At 40.6% G+C, this 22,174-nt stretch overlaps 1 protein-coding gene across 1 annotated transcript; it reads left to right on the forward strand.

Moving 5' to 3' along the window:
• On the forward strand, positions 1-717 carry LOC112701587 (uncharacterized). Its single transcript, XM_025752330.1, has one exon. It carries the CDS (start codon positions 1-3, stop codon positions 715-717), a length of 717 nt encoding a protein of 238 aa, XP_025608115.1.
• Positions 718-22,174: the final 21,457 nt, after the last annotated feature.

The following is a 22,174-nucleotide window of genomic DNA, read 5'->3' on the forward strand; positions in this document are numbered from 1 at the left end:
ATGTTTCCAATATTCTCACAAGGTGCTCGGTTTGGACAGTTGATGCTCCAAGTTGGAATGAAATTTAACACTAAACAAGAATTTATGGAAGCTGTGAGGGACTTTACCATTCAAGAGGGGAGACAAATCAAATTTAGAAGAAATGAAAGCTACAGGGTGAGGGCAGTTTTCAAGTGGAAGAATGAAGAAGTTAAATGTCCATGGGTTGCGTATGCATCTAAGGACCATGAGGAGACATGCTGGAAGTTAAAGACGTTCAATAATGAGCATGTATGTCCTAGGATGAACAAAAACAGGGCAGCAAATAGGAAGTGGCTTGCTCAGAACTTAGTCAGGAAGTTAAGGAAATACCCTAACTTGAAGAGGATATGTGGCCTGGATTTGAACAAGTCCTCCTTGACTAGAGCTTTAACAGATGCAAGAAATGCAGTGTATGGTGATGCAGCCACACAGTATGGTAGACTTAGAGACTATGGTGAGACATTGCTTAAGAGCAATCCAGGGTCAACAGTTAAAATTGGAGTGATTCCACAGGTTGAAGGTGACCCAATATTTCAAAGAATGTATATTTGTCTGGATGGTTACAAAAAGGGATTCAAGGCTGGATGTCGACCATTGATTGGTTTAGATGGAGCTTTCTTAAAGACGCATTTCAGGGGACAAATACTTTTAGCTGTGGGACAGGATGCCAACAATCATATATATCCGATTGCTTGAGTGATTGTAGATGTCGAGAATAAGGAGAACTGGAGGTAGTTTCTAGAATTGCTTCTTGAAGACCTTGATGACTATGAACAAGATAAACGGAGCTTTATATCAAACATGCAAAAGGTAATCTAAACTTGAGCTTTATACAACTTGTTTACAAATTTAATTTATTTTAATTATATACTGTATAGTACTTAAGAGTTTTAATTACACTATTATATTTAACTTGTTTTAATTAAGAGTTTGATATTAATATATACTATTATATTCAAAATTAAACGTGATTTATTAACATATCATAAGGACCTGCTCTCCCTCCAGGAAATACTTATACATGCTTGTTTGAAAGCATATATGCTATTTAAATTTTTTATATATCATTTAAACATATATAAATTAGAGTTGAATCATATAGAAGAGTTGAATCATTTGTTTCTGACATATTTAAATAAACATGCTAGAAATTAGTGGAGAGTTATGAGTACTGGCACTTAGTATTGAAATTATGTATTATAGAATACTTAAAGAGTATAAATTCAACTTGTTTCAATTTGAGATGTTTAGTTTTACTGTTAGCATTTTACTAATTACACACATTGTCATAGACCTTGAATACATAGAACATGCAATCTTTTATTTTATCGGGGTTCAATAATAGTTCATTAAAATTATTTCAAGGGTCAACTTGAGTTCATTAAAATTATTTTAGGGGTTAATATAAGGCATGAAAGTTAATTGTTCTTACTATTTGGTTTAGGGGTTGATACCAGCTGTCAAAGAATTGTTGCTTATGGTTCACCACAGGTTTTGAAGTATGGCATTTATGGAAGAATTTTAATAAACAATGGAAGGAGTTGGAGTTGAGAGGAATGTTGTGGGACTATGCTAGGGAAACTACTCGCCATGGGTTTGAACAGAAGATGCTTAGACTAAAGAGGAGAAATGAAGAAGCATGGGCATACTTGGACAAGTGGCCTAAAGAATCATAGACAAGAGTATTTTTCAGTTATGGACCAAAGATGGACAACATTTGTAACAACGGCTATGAGGTATTTAACTCAAGAATCAAGGAGTTCAGAGCGAAGTCAATTATAACACTACTAGAGAAAGTTCGGATGTTTGCAATGAGGTCAATTACCAAAAATAAAGTCAAATTGTCTCACCATATTGGCAAGCTACCCCCAATCCAACAAAGTCGGCTGCAGAAGATCAGGAAAGACTCACAAAAATAGACACTTATAAGGTGTGGAGATGATGACTACCAAAGGTTTGAAATTCACGGCTGGCCTACTAACATGGCAGTTGATTTAAACAAAAGCATCTGCACTTGTAGATTCTGGCAGATAATAGGTCCAACATGATATCTTAATTAACATTTTTAACGTATGGCATTTAAGAGTTATAGATGATGACTAATTAAAATTTGAATCTGTAGGCATGCCGTGTGTCCATGCATGTGCAACAATTTCAAGGATAAATAAAAATCCTGAAGACTTTTGTCATCATTGGTTGATTATGATAGCATATAGGGCTACATACATGTATTCCCTAAATCCAATACCGAGTGAGGAACTGTGGAAAAAATTTGAATACAACAGACCTCAAGCACCTAAAACTAGGAGAAGGCCATGAAACTCTAAGAAGAAAAGGAGAAAGGACGCTCATGAGGAGCCTTCGAGCAGTAACAAGTCTAAAACTGCAACAAAGTTAAAGAGAATCTACAAAGAATTTACTTGTACCTACTAGAGTATTAAAGGACACACTAAAAGAAGCTGTGCTCATAGAAAAGCTGATGATATTGCATGTGCTCTTGCTGCAGCAGTAGTAGTTGTTGTAGCTAAATCCAAATCCCAAGATGGAGCTAATGCAAATGTACCCGATGATACTGCGACAACTGCTGGTATACAAATTGTGGATGCTCCACAGGCTTCGGAGATTGACATCACCCAACCTACTATTTCATAGCCACAAATTATAGAGCAGGTACCATTATATAACACATTAATTAATTACATTTATGAAAATATCATGTGTTTATTCATCATCTATAAAATATTTTTAATTATATGTAGGTTCCTCTACCCCCACCTCCACTCGCAAGGATGGATAAGCTGCCGCATAAAAGAAGAGCAACTCTCGTTGTGGAACCAATGCAAGGAGCTAGTTCTGGGATAGCGGCAAAATTTACGGAATTTATGAAATTTATCCCCACTTCGGGCTTCAAAGAGTCAAGGAAGAAATAGAGATTAAATTATGTTGTCTTTTGTGGATGAATTGATAAATGTAATCCAAAGTTGTGTGTTTTGAGGTTATTTTGTGACTGTTTTGTGGCTGAAATTTGTGTAAGTGGTTGTTTATGCCTTTTGTCATGTCTTGTATAGGGCTTTGTTTTGGAACCTTTTAAATAGCCCTTTTTGTTTTGTGACTGTAATTATGACATTCTAGACATCACTCTTGGTTTATCATGTGTTACAATGGTCATTGTCATGACTATGGTTGACCTATGAAATCAGATTCAAGGTTTATTATTATAACTTATTTTGTATTTTAGAGATTTGGTAGATAAATTACAAGTTAGTCTATTATTGATATTTGCAGATTTGTAATCAGTCTCTTGTTTATTCTTACCATTTTACTTTTATAGGTTTAGTCACAACTTTTAATTTACAGAATCATACCTATTTGTAATATCCTCACTGAATTTCTAGGTTTAGTCAAAACTTACAATTTACAAAACAGATTTGTATTAAAAAAACATAATTGTAGTGATATTAATTCAATTTTATTCATCACTTTCCTACACCCAAGGCATAACCAATAGCTATAACTACAAACAAAACAAGAAAAAAATTCAAAATACTATTCCATACTTTTAAAATCCTAATTTCAGCTTCTATTGCACTAATCTTCCAACCCACGTGCATCTTCCAATACTCAATGCTATTATCAGTTTCATGTTTGCCAGTTATGTCTTCTTCTTCTACGTCATTTGCCCACACAAAAAGTCCACACCATCTATTTCCAGAGGTCTATCACAACAAGAACCACAAAATAAATTATGCATGTATTACAAAAAGAATATGTAAATTCAAGAAGGAAGGAATTCAAGAACTTACATTATAGTTTGGACATCCAAAAAATGGTCTCTCTAGATTTGCTTCTATTCCAGACCAACGAAGAACAGGACGCATTCCACAACCACACCAGTGTTGAACCTTTCTAGATCTAGCTCGATTTGGATTTCTATCCAAACTTCCATGTGAATGAGATCTGTTGCAGCTTCCAGAACCTTGGCTGGTGCTCCTCATCATCTTCTCCAACACCCAAACAACAATATCAAATTGAGAATTTGGCACTTGTTAGGGTTTTATATTCATTAAAAGGGGGGCTAAATTGAGTCTAAAAATTTTTTTTTTCTATATCAGCAAGGTTTAATAAGGCCACGTGTCGAATCCATGTGTCACTTAACGTTCCAGGTAAGCGTGCCGTTAATGGAGATTCACAGAAGGGCTAACGTGAGTCACTTATTCAAATTTGGGGGTTCAAATTGAGTCAATTAAAATTTCGGGGGTCAAATTGAGTGTGTCTCCAAATTTCAGGGGCCATTTTGAGTATTAACTCGATGATAATCAGAGTGACGCAGTGGAAGGCGAGAGAGAACGTCGCTGCGGTAGAATGATGGTGGATGAGATGCTTTGGCAACTTGTTGGGTTGATAACGTTGATAGTAGAATGCTTCATGGAGAATATATATATATATATATATATATATATATATATATATATATATATATATATATATATATATATAGCCTAATTTGAATTTTCGAGGGCAAAAAACTTTATTAGGAGGGGAGAATGTAAGAACCGGTATAACCATTTTAATAAAATAATAATTTTAAGTGCCTGGAGCAGATTGAAAATTTAGAAATTTTAATTTGAAAATTTAAATGTGAAATTTAATTTCAATGAATTTTTCTGAGTTGGAAAATGTATCTTTTTCGAAAAGGTTTTACGAAAAATGCGTACTAGTGCTTAAGCCGGCAGTACCGGCTCTAGTCTTTTTAGTACTGCGTATTTTGGAGAATTAAATTTATTGTTTTGAAAAGACAAAAATAATTTAGAATCGAAAACCGGGTACTAATCTTAGAGGTTTTGGCCCAAATTAGGCCAAATAGACCTAAAATGCTAACGGGTTAGACCAGGTCCAAATCGAGCCCAAAGCCCAATATATATATATAAGTGAGTTAATGAGCCAAATCAGCTCATTCTCACCCACAAAGAAGTAAGGCACGCTGGTTTGAGAAGAGAGGGAGAAGAAGGCTTGGTACTATTCACATCCATCTTCCTCAAGCCATATTTTGAGCTACGGAGCTCCGATTGACGAGCCGTTTGCAGCCACGCGAAGCTCTTGTCGAACTCTTTGATTCTAGCTAGGCATTGTTGGTAAGAAGTCAAAACTCCAGCCCTAATTTCCTGCCCTAGCTCTTGTGCATTTTTTGTTCTTGTTCTTGAGTGGATTTTTGTGTTTTGTTTGTTTAGGGGTGATCTAGCATTGGAATATTGTTGGATTTTACTCCTAACCTCATTGAGTAAGGTAAAGTTTTACTAAACCCTTGTGTTTAGTTATTTTGTGTATCTTAGGTTTTGATTTTGATATATATATGATGTTAGTTTGAGCTTTGGTGGCTTGTTGGTGAGTTGAAAGCTTGTTGGATTCCAATCTTGGTGCAGTGTGCATTTTAGAGATCGGCCAATGTATGGTTTCGGTCTCCTCTATGTAATATGTAATATCTCTGGACTCTTAGACTAGTGGACCATAGGATAGGATTGAAATTAGATGTTGATAATTATGATGTATGATGACTTTGAGTATATGTAGTATGATGATGGATTATTGATGTTGTGTTAAGGTTGATGGATTATTGATGTTGTGTTGAGATTGGTGTTGTGTGACTATTATGATAATGATGGGTGGTAAGTGATGGATCTATGTATGAGAAATTATTGATGTGTAATGTTGTTGTGAAATGTTTGGGAGCTTAATGATTTGATAATGAAAGTTGAGAATTATTATGGTTGTTGAGAGTTGTTGGTATTGTTGATGATTGATGATGAATTATGAAAATGTTATTAATGAATGAGGAGAATTAGGAGTGTTTATGATGATTTTAGATGTTGGAGAATAATGATTTTGATGGTGTGGAATAGTGTAAATGGGAGGTTATTGATGGTTGAGTTTGAGGAATGAGTGGTATAGACATTTGTGTTGTTTTGGTAGTAACTGGATTGTGAGAAGTTGGTTTTGAAATGAGAGTTCTGGTAAAAGTAAGTTTTTAAGGTTTTTGGTAAAAATAGGTTTTATGCCAACTTTGGCGGATCATATCTTGAGCTTTGATGATCCGGATTTTCGACGGTTTAAAATTTCACAAATGAAATCTCGTTGCAAGTATAGTTTCTAAACCAACTAAAATCCTTTCATACAAAAAATTGTTTGTCACAAGTAATAAATCCCTATAAAAATAAATTGAAGTATTTAACCTCAGGTTGTCTCTCAAGGAATTACAGGGAAGTGTTCTTGTTATTGGTTATGAGATCGTATCTTTTTGGGGTTTCGGATTAAGAGACAAGAAAAATAAATGGCAAGGAAATTCAAATAATAAAGTGGTCTTGGCAAGGTTCAGTGGTCAAGGATCTCTATCCTTATAACTAACCACAACTTGAGAATTGGCAAGGATCAATCCCATTAAATCATCCTCTAACTAGTAAAAGAAAGTCAAATGAGCTATATTAATCCAAGTCCATAAGTCCTAACTCTCCACTAATCCAATTAGTGAGAACTAGAGTCAATGGCTATCAATCATCAAGGAAGAAGGGGGAACAAGCACACTTGGAGAGCGCAGTACAGCGGATAGTTGTATGCTGCGTTCGGGAAGGATGAATCGCTCCCGAAAAGGAATCTATTGATTCTCTCCCAATTGGTTTACTTGGACATTAGTAACTCAAGAGTTCCTAAGTTACCATCCCAAGCCAAGAACATAAAATCCTACTCTAACATCCCTCCAAGCATTTTGTCAAACACTTGGTAGGCACAAAATAAAAGCATAGAAAACTAATAAGGAAAAATAAATCTAAACAACTAATTGCAAGTATCAATGACTAAAAATTAAAGAGAGTAACAATAACCATGGAAAACATAAATTGTATTAATATGGAAATTGAATCTAACATCAAAAGTTCACAAACTAAATGGAAAAATAAATAAATCAACAAGAGAAGATAAAGTAAGATGCTAGAGTGATAGAATGTAGAATAGAAACTAAAATAAAGCAAGATAGAAATCTGAATTGGAGAAGAACTAAATCTAAAAACCTAAAACCTAGAGAGAGGAGAGAGCCTATCTCTCTAGAAACTACATCTAAATCTTAAATTATGAATAATCAGAAGTTGCCCTCAGTCTCTGCTGTCCTCTGGTTCTAGTCTATGTTTCTGGGCCGAAAACTGGGTCCAAACTCAGCCCAAAATCGCCCCCAACATCTTCTGCAAATTCTACACGTGGCGCATGTCACGCGTATGCGTCAGGTACGCATATGCGTCGATGGTCTTCTGCGCGTGTCACGCGTTCGTGGCAAGTACGCGTCCGCATCGCTATAGGAGGCGCCAAGCTGCGGGTATGCATCAGGTACGCGTGTGCGTCGATTCTCGCTGGTCTGCTCCTTAGTTTCTTGTATTCCTTCCATTTTTACAAGCTTTCTTTCCATCCTCTGAGCCATTCCTGCCCTATAAAGCCTGAAAGTACTTAACACACGGATCACGGCATTGAATGGTATGAAGGGGAATTAAAAATAGCAAATTTAAGGGCTTAGGAAGCAAGTTTTCAACCATAGAACAGAATTGGGAAGGATTTGTAAAACCATGCAAATTGTATGAATAAGTATGCAAAGAATTGATAAGGACCAATCAATTTAGCACAAGATAAACCATAAAATAGTGATTTATCAATCTCTCCACACTTAAACATTAGCATATCATCATGCTAAGCTCAAGGAGATCAAAAGAATGAATGGAAAAAAGTAAGACTCCTGCAATGCAACCTATCTAGATGCGGGCTACCTACATGCATCATGCTATTATAATAACTATCTATCTATATATATATAAGCATACATGTGGTCAAAGTGAGTCAAATTTCTAAGAAATCATATATGCACAATCAAGGACTAAGTCAATCATATCAAAGCATATTCACAATTGAGTTGAGTTAATCAAAAGAGTTCACAAACTTTCAAGACAAGCAATGATCAAATATGGACATATGGAAATGAGCAATTGAACCCTCACTGGATTTGTATATGCACTCTAATCACTCAAGTGTTTGGGGTTAATCCACTCTAGTCTCTTCTAATCATGCTTTCAAAGAAAACTTTGTTCTTCATCTAACTAATCAACAATTATCAAGTGTACACATGCAAATATCATGAGGGCTTTTCAAGGTTGTAATGTGGCTAAGGTAAGGGTGAGGATATATGTATGGCCAAGTGGGCTATCATATGAATCTTTGACTAACTTAAGTTCTCACCTAACACATATAGACACTCTATATAATTCTAAAATCATGCCTAGCTATCCAAAATCTCACTTTTGTATATTTCACATACTCATATCTTAATTTTCATTCCATCACATATGCATTGATCTTTTTATTGAACTTAACATTGGGGTGATTTTGTCCCATATTCATTTATTTCTTTTTTTTTTTTGTAAATATGAAAACATAGTAAATCAATGCATATGATTTTTATAATTCCACATGAGTAACACTCAAATTCTCAACATTTGTCAATAAAAACAGTACACATTCTCATAAACCAAAGTTCCCACATTTCCCCATACTTAATTGACACACAATTTCTATCTTAAGCTAACCAAAGATTCAAATGGGACAATTAATTATTTTTCCACTTAAGGCTAGTGATGTGGTGATATAAAGAATAATTGGGGGTTAAAAAGGCTCAAAGTGGTAAACAAAGGCAAATGAGATGGTAGGTTATTTGGGATAAGTGAGCTAATATCAAATGATGGCCTCAATCACATATATGCATGAACATACACTAAATAATGGACATATAGAATGGAACACTAAAGATTGCAATCATAGAGAAGAAAACACACGAGAATAAAAACCATGGTTAAATAATGTAACCATGCAATTAAGCTCAAAACTTACGGGTTGTGTGTTCTCAGCTCAAATACCATATTCCAAACTATATCATGCAAGTTTCAAAAAGTTTTAACTCAAATCTATGTGAATCTTAATGCCCTTTCTAAAAAAATGTATTTCTTGAAATTTTCAACAAATTGACCAACATTTATTATTATATATATACTAAACGAAATATTGTGATTATGGAAAGCTAAAAGTTTTTAGTTTACTCCCTATTTTCAATCACACCAAATTCTCATATGCAAAAGAGTAAACTAAGCTCAATAATCCACATTTTTTCAAATCACAACTAATAAACTAGAAGTGCGATTTAAGCTAAATATCTAAGATATATTCAAGTCCAGAGTGCAAAATGCAACCAAGTAAAAATAAATAAAAGTACAATAAAATAAGAATCTGGAAGTACTAAAAGAAATATAAAACAAAATAAAGCAAAATACAAAATAAAGCAAAATAGAATAAAGGTCTGAAATGGTTCACCAAAATATAGACCACCGGAGACAACGACCTCCCCACACTTAAATCACAGCATCGATGCTACTGCTCGGGCTCAGAATGGGGGTCAATGGTCGCATCTGGCTGCTGGGTCTCAGGCTATGGCTCCTCAGGGGGCTGCTGCACCTCCAGGGCGGCCTGTGTTTGTGGAGGTGCCTCCGACTGAGGTGGCTCCTCCTCATGGTCCTCATCGTCGGATGCGGAAGAGTCGGGAAGAGGGGGTAACACAACGCCCAGTGCCACAAACATCTGATCCACTCTATCAAGGCATCGCATGATGCGGCGCTCACTACGCTCCATGAAGCGGAAGAGATGTTGTACCACTAGATATGTCGGCTGTGGTGTTGGTGGTGCTAAAGGTGCTGCTGGTGCTGAGGGTACTGCTGCAGCTGAGGAAGAAGAAGGTCCCGCTGCTGTCGCTGCTCTGGCTCGGGCTCTAGATGGACGCCGGGATGGAGGCTTCTCGTTCACCCATGACCACCACGGAATAACGTCCTCCTTGTCGTCGTCGTCTGAGGGTAGTGGTGACACGTCATCCTCTTTCCAAGGAACACCGGCTAGCTCAGCCATCCTAGTGACCAAAGTGGGGAATGGGAGTATGCCACGAATATGTGCGCGCCACATGTACCTCCTGATCAATCGGGGGAAGTAAATCTCCTTCCCTTCCATAACACATCCGATCAGGACAAGCATGTCCATCAGAATCTCAGTAAAATGTGTGGTAGACATGACATAGGTGGCAAAGATCTGCTGCCATGTCCTAGCCTCTCTCGATAGATGAGCAAACAGCATCCCCTTGGGTTTTTTATTATCAGCATCCATCACCCAAGGGGCATCCGGGGTGGCAATAACACATCTCAGCCTCATAATCAAAAGTCATACAATGTATCGCTATCTCCGCCTGCTCATAGGCATCTGTGGCACCGGTCTTAGGTAGGCAGTGGAGAGCATCCTCAATAGCAGCCTCGGTAACCAATATCTGTCTGCCTCGCAGGTAAACCGAGTTAAGGGTTGCTCTAAAGAAATTACAGTAAAATTCTTTGACCCATGATGTGTTTATCTTGCCCAGCTCCCTATCAACAAAGCCTAGACCCAACCCCTGAATACGAGCCTCAATGGAGCGTCAAGTCAGCAGGGATGGCCAGTTTCTTCTCTATGTTAAGGTTCTTCTTCCGATAGGTCGGGAAGCGGAGCTCACAATATAGGTTGAGAAACATGTCTGTATAGGTGGCAGGTAGCTGTTGGTTCTCTTTGTCCTTTTCATTAAGTGGGTTCTTAGCATAATTGGCGTAAGGAGAAAGAGTGGAGGCTTGAGGTTTTTTTCTCTTTCTGGAGGTAACCTTGGCTTTCTCTCTGTCAGCCATCCTGAAAAACAGATATAACAGGATATAAACAAATAAGCCAAGTAAAAGAAGAGAAAGCAAGGATTGACATATTCAGAAAATAAGAGGATTAACATGTAATCATGAAGTGAGTGAAAAAAGATGAAAACTTAGAATGCAAGCAGCAAGAATCAGAATTCAAATCAAAACCAAAACCCAATAATTCACTAAATGTTCAATAATTGGTATAGAAAGGGTGAAATATGCACTTTGTGTGACCAAAAGCGAGTCAGAGCAGTTTTGAAAGAAGAGGGTCACACAAGTGGAATGCACAGTTATTCAATCAATTATTGCAAATGAATGAACCATAGTCAAGAAAAATGCAGGTTAAGAACAAATGGTAAGCTTAGTAAGAGTCGAAAGGCATTCGATTAACTTGAAAGGTGAAAGCACAAGAAGGTTCAAATTGAGGCATTAGGTGGGAAACTATTTGTCACAGAAAACCGCCAAATAGTTCCTCACTAACCTTTTTCTAATGCATATCAATGGGAACCAACATAAACTCGGATATGCTAACCAAATCAACTTAGGAATTGAGCTCGGTGTAATGATAAGTAAATCTCAAATAAAAAGTGCCAAGTTCAAAGCCTAGGGTACAAATGGAAGAACAAAACCATTTTTAGAAATTTGGGCAGCATTCTGGTAGTAAATTAGATGTTCCCAGATGGCGAACAGCACAAGATACAAGTATATGAATAAAAAAATTGCAACAACATAAGAAAGCATGGATTGCATATATACAAGCAACAACAAACACAATCTAACAATTAAAGTTCAGTAAGGCAGCATTGAAAAAAATAGCATAGCAGTAGCAATATGTAGACAACACCACACCAGTATCACTCATCAAACAAGCAATTTGCATTCAGCCATGTTGGATAAACACGAACGGAGAAATTATCAGGCCTAAAATCCTCTAACCACAACCTAGCTACCTAACCACCTAGGATCAACTAAAACATGCATATCTAACTAACCTAGAAGAACAAAATTAAAGAACTAGGCTAACTAACAGAATCAGTAGCAGAAAAGTAAAACAGAGCATGAGGTATGAGGTAGGGAACCTGGAAGGCAGAGGTAGAATTAAAAGGAAAAATGGGAAATGGGAGAAGTGGAAGGGTTGTAATGCCGCCCAGGAATGGTGGCGGCGGTGGTTCGCGGCAGAGCAGAGGGTGGCACAGGCAGGAGTGCCGAACAGAAAAGCAGAGCAGAGGTGCCGAATGAGCACGAAACAGAGCGCAAGGCGGAGATGAAGGGTCGCGACTGGGGGAAACAGATAGGGGTTGGTGGTTATGGGTGTAGGCCGCCGGTGACAATGGGGGGTCGCGACGGTGGTTCGGCGGAGGCAGGGTGTTTGAGGGGGGTGTGAAGAGAGAAGAGGCGAAGGGAGACTGAGAAGAGAAGAGGGGGGAGAATAAGAGAATAGGGCGGCGACGGTGACTCGCCGGACGGTGGTGGGTGACATAGAGCTTGGGGTGGCAATGGGGGTTCTGAGAGAAGGAGAGGGGACGTTGGGGAAGGAGGCAACAAAATGAGGGACGTGGCTGCGCTAGGGCTCGCGTCCCTGGGGTTAAGGTATTTTAAATCCACGCGTACGCAGCCTGTACGCGTGCGCGTGGGTAGAGGCGAAGGAAGGGGGCGCGTACGCGTCAAGAACGCGTACGCGTCGGGTGAATTCGTGCTAAACGCATGATTCCATCGCCGTTTTCGCGCAACTCTCTGTTCAGATTGAAGGGGACAAAATGTACGTGCGACGCGGTCGCGCCAAGCACGCTGACGTGTGGTGTGCCAATAATTGCAAATGATGTGTACGCGTTGGTCTAATTGTTCCTTGAGCACACTAGCCGCACGATTCTAGCACAACTCTCTGTCTGTTAGATGGGAGAGCAAAATTTCCATCGACACTCACGTGTCGCGCACGCGCACGCATGGGTTGCCGCATTTTTTTTTTTTTTGCAAAATAAAAGTAATTATGCAGAACTGGAAATTAAAACTGACAGGAATAAATTAAAACTTAATAAAAAGGAGGATCATACCATGGTGGGTTGTCTCCCACCTAGCACTTTTAGTTATTGTCCTTAAGTTGGACATTTGATGAGCTCTTTGTCATGGTGGCTTGTGCTTGAACTCATCCAGGAATCCCCACCAATGTTTGTAATTCCAATAGCCTCCGGGATACCAAACTAGGCACATAAGGCCTTCAAGCAAGTTAAAGCAAGTAACAAGGCCCCAAGAATGTTGATTGTTGGAATGAATTCTGGGATCCCAAACCTTGCTTTTGCACCCGTCTTTTCGTTGATCATCATTGTTCCAACCGGGTGGCAAGCGAATTGAATTCTCACTGAAGCGTCCAAACAACTTCCTAGACCCATTCAATCGAGCTCTACACCAACCTTTGCATTTAGACCTTGAACTTTCAACCATAATGAACCTAGGCTTGTGTTGCCAACCACTAACCATCTCTCTTTTACTCTTAAAGCCACAAAGAGCTCTCAGTTGCCCATCTGTCTCAAGCAAACCATATTCAAGTGGGATTATAAAGCTTAGAGATAAGAGGTTTACCCATTTGAATGAAAGGATGGATGGTGATGGCTTGGGGAGAGGTGTTTCCAATGGCTTTACAAGCTCCACTCCCTTGTGCTCTTTTTTGAATTCTTCTACCTCCTTGCAAACCTCTTCAACTTCAACTGCACCCTGATCAAAATCTTCTAATTCTTCCCCGTCACTCAAGTCATAAGTTGGAGGTTGAGAAAAGTCTACCTCCACATCATTTTTAGATTCACTTGGAGAAGGTTCTTCAAGCTCAAGGGGTTCAATTGCGGATGCAAGTTCATCACTAGGAGGGATTGATTCATGATCATCATCACCAAGGGAACTTGCCTCTTGATCTATTCCATCCAATTCTTCATAAGGAACATGCCTTGGAGGTTGTACACTATCCTCCTCAACATCAATTTCAAGCTTATTGGAGGAATACTCTACAACTCTAGATTCCCATGGAGGTTTGGCATCTCCTAAGTCTTCAACCACTTCCTCTTCTTTGATAATTTCGGCCTTCTCCACTTTCTCTAATACAAAATCAAACTCATCCTTGATGTCACTTAGTGTAGAGTTGTCTTCAATGATGGAGCTTCCCTCTTGTTCAACCTTCACTAATTCGTCAACTACTTCATCTTCAAGGGTCTCTCCTACCTCCACCTTTTGGACCTCGTCTTGCTTCTCTTGAAATATGTGTGCGTGAAACTGATCCATTACGTCCCTAAGACGATCCCTTCTCTCTTGTTCCATGTCAATAGCATAATTGGGATCATCTTGCTCTTGGATTGATGGATACCTATGGGATATAAGGGCTTGGAGAGTAGAGGTGAGACCAATGAGAGTAGAGGTAAGTGTGGTTTGAAGCTTTCTTTGGCCTTGGTGAATAACATTAAAGGTATCATTTATGGGAGCTTGGGGTGGATAGGAGGGTTCATTTGTTGGGAGAAAGGGGTCATGATAGGAAGGTGGTTCATCTTGATAAGGATATGGAGATTGTGTATATTGAGGTGGTGGTTCTTGGGGGTAATTGTGTTGGAATGTGGGTGGTTCTATGTATGGTTCATAAGGTGGTTGGGTAGGCGGATATGGATTTGGGTCATATGGAGGCGAATGGTGGAAAAGGGCTTGTGAGTATGGTGGTTCATAACTATGTTAAGGAGGGGGTTCATAGGCATATGGTGGGACTTGTTGGTAATCAAAAGGGTGCTCACCATAGCCATTATCTTGGTATGCCTCTTGGAATGACTCTTGGTCATAGTATGTTGGTGGAGGTTGTTGCCAAGAGGGTTGATCAAATCCTTGTGACTCCTCCCATCTTTGATTTTTTCATCCTTGATGCATGTTCTCATTGTAATCTCCATTTTCTACAACATAATTAGAACCAAACTAATAGCCAAAGTTGTGAGAATTCATAGTAGTAAGAGAAAATAAAAACAAAACTAATAAAAATAAGCAACAAAGTCCTAAAACTAACAAAAACTAGCAAACAAGAAAAAAGCAAATATTTACACTAACTAATAATAAGGCACACGTTTGCAATTCCCCGACAACGGTGCCATTTTGATGATCCAGATTTTTTACGGTTTAGAATTTCACAAATGAAATCTTGTTGCAAGTATAGTTTCTAAACCAACTAAAATTCTTTCATACAAAAAATTGTTTGTCACAAGTAACAACCCCTATAAAAATAAACCGAAGTATTTAACCTCAGGTCGTCTCTCAAGGAACTGTAGGGAAGAGTTCTTGTTATTGGTTATGAGATCGTATCTTTTTGGGGTTTTGGATTAAGAGACAAGAAAAATGAATGGCAACGAAATTCAAATGATAAAGTGGTCTTGGCAAGGTTCGGTGGTCAAGGATCTCTATCCTTATCACTAATCACAACATGAGAATTGGCAAGGATCAATCCCATTAAATCATCCTCTAACTAGTAAAGGAAAGTCAAATGAGCTATATCAATCCAAGTTCATAAGTCCTAACTCTCCACTAATCCAATTAGTGAAAGATGGACGAGGGCTTCTCTTACCTCAAAAACCCCTTTCCGTAGGTAAGGATCAACAGGATTGGTTGGGTAACTGGAAGCTGACTGATCAGCTCGAAAGAAGCCCGCAACGAATTCAGAATGATTAGGAAGGGCCGGACCTCTCTTGACCGAAGGCCTGACTTCTCTTCTCGAGCTCATGGACTTTGTTCATGGGGGGTATTATCCCTAAAGGTGTTCACACTTTTAGTGGACTTTTTTCAAGGTGCTGCTACGGGGCACATAAAAAAAAAGGTTTTTTAGCTTTCTATTCTTTATTTTATATATTATGGATATGTAACAGGGATTGCTACTACTTGATTCGTATCCATATCATATAGATAGACTTTTACCTACGCCTCTATCTCTGCTGCTAGTGCTATTTCCTCCGCCGGAACAAGTTGCGAACTCTTCGTAGTAGCGCGGGATTCTACTACTTATTAAGTTAAGTAAGGCCGGGCTCACTCGACTTGGTCTCCACGCTACCACTGACCAGGAGTGCCAAACCACCTTAATATCTTCACCCTTGCAGCCTCTTTGAGATGAGACTTCGGAGTCGGATACTAGGACTATCAAATGGAACTTGACTTATTTGATTCTTCTTTCGTGGAGGCGAAGATGCAATCTGAGATGTAAGGCGTGCAACAGCCTGAGCTTCTGAGATAATAGCGTTCACAGCGGAGGAGAAAGACTTATCTTCTCAAAACCTCCGGATCGATGGGATAGTAGATACTAGAATTATTCCTCCCTTAGTTTCGACCCTTTCTCTTAACTAACTTCTTCTCTCAGAGAGAGGATCGATGGCCTACAAGTGACCGGCTTCCGGGAAAGCAACTGGAGCTCTATCCCACATCTTATCGGTACCCTTGGTGACTCTTTCTTACGCCTTGTGACAATGATTCCTCCCTTACTATTATCACATGAGGGCCGTGTCACCAGAAGAAATTGCTTAAAAAAAAGGCTTGCTCTTAGACTCGCTACAAAGACTCCCCTCTGACTTCCCTTCCCCACAGTGCTTTCTTTTAGTCTAAAACCCCATTTGTGTCAAGACTGGGGATGGGTTAGTCACTCGTCTAATGAAGGGATTTGAAGCTAGAGGAGAGCAAGGGAAGAGATCGAAGCTAAGCAGATCGCTTAGAGGCCTTTCTCCACAGGAGCATCATCCATCTTAGGGGTCAACCTCTGGCCTTGATTCAGGCGATTGACCCTTACCTTAGCAGCACTGTAATGATGGTTGAAGACGGATAGCAGCCCGTAAAGGCTTTAGACCATCGCGGAAGAGTTCAATTAGAGTCAGTAAGACCCGACATAATGGGAGCTTCAGTCTTCATGCCCAAGTGTGTTATCGTAAGGGGATCTGGTTGCTCATGCCTCTGTGGAGCTAATAAAGTGGGTTCATCTTCCTTCTTGACATCCGAGAACAAGCGGCCCCTAGAAATTCTTTCCCTCAGAGGCTTTCCTTATGGAGTTGGACTTAGTTCAGTTTAAAGAGCCAAGGAGCGATCTCACTGAATGATAGATAGAGGGTCTCCGGTATCTGGGATGGATGTGAAGCGGGTCCCTCAATTGATGCAGCACATGAATCTTACTCGGATCTATACATTGAGCTCAATCTTTTGAATTAGCCTTAGAACTTTCACAAAATTTTTAGAACCCTTACCAACCCCTTAGATTGGCTTCCTTAGCCCTATCTCGAGTGGAAAGCCGGTGAACGCAATTCTTTTGCCAGATTCTTGGTCAAGGTTTGACCTCGGGTTGGTGAGAGTACGCTCTTCCGCGCGCTAAGCTTAGGGAGGTACCATTACGCCTTTCTTCCCAGTATCGAGCTTTTTTGTTCTTTTTTTTAGAAAAGGTGGTTCAAATTAAGTCTCTCGGGTGGAGCAGAGTTTGCGAAGAGGTTTAGATGTAAGAGGTTGACTGTGGATAACTCCCCAGTCGACGAAGTTACCATTCGAATTATGGCTAGGCCGCTTCCATCCATTAAACCCTTAGACTTTTCGGGAGCTTAATAGCTTTGAAATGGTTCTTTCATCGTCCTCTCAACGAAGGAGGGCCCCTTCGCTTTGCGTCTATTCGCTCTCCCCCTCTAGCTACTAGCTCAACTCCTCCTCCCCTACTGATTTAAGGTTGTTGATCTGATCCGTAAACCGCCTTCGATTTGCTCCCTTTGATTCCCCCATCATAAGTAGGGTATTTGCATCGATAGAAAGATTTAAGTGGCACATGACACGAGAGTACTGATACGCTCGCGCGTAACCTAGCTGCTCCCTCGAGAGAAGAGATCTTGCGCGCTCCTGGCCTTCTATTACTAATAAAAAGTGGCTTGTTCTCGATCCACATGAAGGAATAGTGTCCAATCCCGGCCCTCGATCTGTTGGGGGAGTAGTCCCTTTTTGGCAGCACTTCCTCATAGGGAACCACCAAGCTCAAGCTCACTTCGCAGCATTTCTTGTCATTCCCTACTTACTGCTTGGGCCAAGACCAGACACTTAACACCACCCTTGCTCACCCCTACTGATTTAAGGGCGAAGCCGAGTTCAGTAAGTGAGCTAAGAACGAGTTCCGAGTGAAGTTGCTACAGGAAGAGCATCAAAGCACAAGTTTCAGAGTAAGCTACAACTAGCAGCCTGCGGAAAAAGGCTAGCTAGCCTACTCTTCTAGCTACTTTTAGAAAGAAGGCCTCAAGGTCGTCCTTCCGCGTATCTCACAAAACGTCTTTTTTTCTATCTTCTTATTAATTTGACTAACCGCCCTTTCCCCTTTCTCTAATAAGGCAACTTCTAAAACCGTACACAATCTATCGATCGCGAGTGTCTCCATTGGATGCTTCCATCTAGTATACCCTCATTTCTTCCGTCAACAACTACGGCTTATCCATAAGCGGCCCGAAACTGACTAAAAAGATACCGCCCCAGCTGAATAAGTATACTAGTAGAGTAGTCTCCTGTAGAGAAAGAAGATTAGATAGGCGAAGGGGAACTTATTTATTCTCTAGAATAAATAGAAATATATATTATCATATCATTAGCTCTTTCAGGGAAATACCTATAGATTACTGTAGGGATGGAACAGAACTCCCAGAAAGGAAAACTTCCACTGCCCCAGCTTTTGACCTTGACCTAACCCTTTAACAACCTATACCTAGCTATTAACCTGTTCCTGCCCTAGCCGTCTTTGATCTAGCAGGCTTGATAAAATGGAGAAATCAAATCCCAGACTACCAAAGCGGGACCACCCACAGGACTTCACACCAGGAAGCACTCGGCGGCTGTAAACATTTATGTCTACGTGGAAGGGGGATAAAAAGAGTCCTATCCTAAGAAAAGTAAACTCCTCCCCCAACAGATCGAGTTATCTCATCCCTTGCTTGACCCCCTTGGGGACCAGATACTCAGACCTAGGCAGGCACCATCATTTCCGGTCCTGGAGGAGATGAGAAGCCCGAACGAATAGATGAAGCGACTTCTGAGTCAAAGGTAGCCGTAGAAGGGCTTAACGCGCCCAACAGAACAAAATCTACCTATTTCATTAATCCAGAGGCCCCGATCGGGAGTTCTCTATATAAGGATTAGCACTACTAAACCTGGTTAATCTATTCCCAAAACGGGGAATTCCCTTACTATTCCCAGGGATTCTATTACTTTTTACTATTCCCTAGATCCAGTCGGAACTCTTACGGACAAAATGCCTGGTAAAGGAACTTTGAGGTTTTGTTACGGTTCTGTAAAGAAGTGGACTCACTGTAAAGATGGAAGACCCTTAGGTCAGTCCTTTTAGTCGTCCCCTTTCCGTTATCAATTCCTAATTCCTATGCCCTCCTGGCTCTAACCCTAGATGATACGGGGGTAAGGCAGAAAGCAAGAAAGAATCCTTCCCCGGTCTGACCCTAAAGGCTCTGCTCTAGGCGGATCATCCTATTCCCCAATAGTTTACTTTAGTGCTAACTTCGATCTCAAGAGTTTGAAACAGCCGATGATGGCATCAAATTCAGAGGAAGTTCAAGGGAGGCCTATCGCGGGCAAGGCATGGTCCTAACTCTTACCATTTTTTTCACGCATGACATGAGCAAGTTTCAGAGTAAGCTACCTCACAAACTAGTATTTGAACTGGAATGCCAGGCGGAGGAGTGTAACTGTCTTATCGCGCTATCCAACTTGTATGTGAAAAGCATTTCGTACTCGTAACAGATCCCTTCCTAGCGAAAGGCGTGCTCCAATCTCCAATGGCAAAAAGAAAGAAAAGATAGGCCAGCCGGGAAGCAGGAAAGAAGTTGTACTCTTGTCGCGAAACCTCATTCCCAGACGACCTTCACGCTACAACTTCGAGACCAGCCCTTCGAAAGACTCTCTTTGAAGAATGGGGAAAAGGATTTCTTTTAGAATGTCCGGCTGCAGCAGTAGCAATATACTCTCTTTTTAAGCAGCTCTCTCACTCTCGGGTGGTAAGGCTTCTTTTAAAGGTAAGGGCATCCCTTCTTCACGAGCACCCTATGCTCAGTCCATTCTTTCATGAAGTTAGTTCTTTCTAGACAAACGACCCAAGACTCTGGGAGAATCCTTTATTGAGGACCCTTTAACGGGATGTGTGTCCGCTTCCATCTCATTCTCGTTGTCTGGAGAGGCTTTTGGCCACACGCTGCGAAGATCAAAAGCGAGGTATTCCACTCGTCAGTTTATGACGAGCTTCGGCAGGAGCCTAACTCTTGAGCTCTGCTTGCTCGGAAGGTGAGAGAGAGCTCAGGATGGCTAGAAGTTCCGCTATTTCGGATAGCGAAGAGAAGAGTTTTGCCCGGCAAGCGAATCGTAGAAAAAGCACTTCCCTAATTCTTGACGTGAGAAAGGAATAGAGTCTGGTAAGTAGAGGTGAGTGGGGTGTCTTCCATAGAGGAGGAATGCTCCACCGATAGGGTACGAGTGTAATACTTGGAGCGAGAGAGTTAGAGGGAGTTGGCTGGTTCGATAGGACCTGTAGGGGTGGCCCAATCACTAATAGGTCTCTAAAGAGAGCCCCCTCATTCTGTCTAGAGGAAATAGCTTCGGTCGATCCAGTTGATTAAGTCGTTGTCTTCGTCCATACCCACCTGCTTGGCTCTATAGGGATCGGGGGGGCCCACCTCTTTCTTCTGTCGTTGCATGCTTTTTGTTTTGGTGGAGCCCCACCCCATTCCAACATCAGGAATGGCGGCCTTTCTAATACCTATCTTTATAACTGTCCTGTCTTAAGTGCTACCACTCCTACAGGATCACATAGCATTCTGCTTTGGTTGGTGCGCTTTCTCGAGACGAGATCTCTATTCGTCTTCGTGTCCATCTCTAGGTGGTTGAGGGTCCCCTTGTAAGGGCTAGGTTCGATTAGACCACAGCTTATATATAGGTTTTTCTAACATTTAAGCATGACTTAGGAGATTCATTACCAAGCGTGCATACCCCTTTTTCTAATCTCCCCTAGCCGCTTGTCGCCTGAAAGCCTGCTCTACGGTGCCCAAGTCTTGTCTTGCTTTTCGAAACTTCTTGACCCCTATCTTTTCAAAGCTTAGTCTTACCGACAAAATCCGGGAAATAACCCCTCCATCAATGCTTCCTATTAAGAGGAAAGGGGATGGATGTGTAAAAAAGGATCCTGTGATTATGGGTGTTTTATCACTCGAGAAATTTGACAAGCATGAACTGGTACTGGCATCTCTACCTCCTTCTAACGCTTATCTCTTTTCTTGCTTCTTTGCTTTAATCCTTTTGATTGCTCCCTATAGAAGATCGATTGAAGAGGCCTTATTTCTATAGAGAAAATGAATAGCCAATTAACGATACTGATTCCAGGCCTATTAGCCCTTTTTCATTTTTACTGGCCTGAAGCTTAAAGAAAAATGGCCATAGAGAGCGATGAACTCATCAGACAGCTGCCAGCTAGCCTTGCACTTCCTTATTCACTCTTGAACCACAGGAATGCTAGACTGAAGCAAGGGGGCTGTGGGCATGCTTTGCTTGATCTCCTGCGCCTACCAGGACGGACTTGCTTTACACATACCTTATTACCTGCTACCGGAAACCGAAGCACCTATGCTTGCTGCCTTAACTCAACCTACGGAAAGATCCTGTCTATTACACAAGTCTAATTATAAAGAAAAGGGAAGAGAACTGATTGCCGTCTATGATACAGGTATGAATTAGCTACTCAATAAAGGAAAAGGCTGACTACGAACAGCCTTCTTCCTGACCGACCCTTGCATGCGTGGAAGTGAAAGGAAAGTGATGGAAGAGTGGGAGTTCCTGCTTTCAGTTCAAGGAAAGTTCTTTTCTAATCGATTGACTCGTGGATCTTTCTGACTTCAAGTACCGATCTTCTATCAAAGGAACCTTTCCAGAAGTGCCCTTGGTTTGGTCCAGTCTGCATTCTTCGCTTAGTGTCAATTTTTTTTATGATAGAGTTAGGCTCTTCGTAAGATAGCCAAGGGTAACTTTCCTATCAATCAAGTAAAGGAGATCAAAGAGAATTTAACGAGAGAACTGTGCTCCGTAACTGGATGTCTCAGTGGCTTAAGTGGGTTCACTGGTACTATGCTGTTGCTATGTCCGAGAATGTGACCTTAGAGGATTTCCTGCAGGCGCCTATATGCGCGACTACATGGAAAAGAACTCAACGAGCGGAAGGTCTCGTTATGTTCGGACACATGTGGAAGCTATATGATATGGCAGCCGGGTGGTCGACGTCAACAACACCTCCTTACGTGTTTGACCCGGCCACTCAGTTGGAATTTCCTTTTTGGTTACTCTGGTGCTGACTTCCTACTATCTCCTGTGGTCTTATCACC

Source organism: Arachis hypogaea, chromosome 7 (assembly GCF_003086295.3).
Source record: "Arachis hypogaea cultivar Tifrunner chromosome 7, arahy.Tifrunner.gnm2.J5K5, whole genome shotgun sequence".
Taxonomy (NCBI): domain Eukaryota; kingdom Viridiplantae; phylum Streptophyta; class Magnoliopsida; order Fabales; family Fabaceae; genus Arachis; species Arachis hypogaea.

Excerpts from the sequence above, each read along its gene's own strand:
- LOC112701587 (XM_025752330.1), top strand. The coding sequence starts at position 1 with ATGTTTCCAATATTCTCACAAGGTGCTCGGTTTGGACAGTTGATGCTC.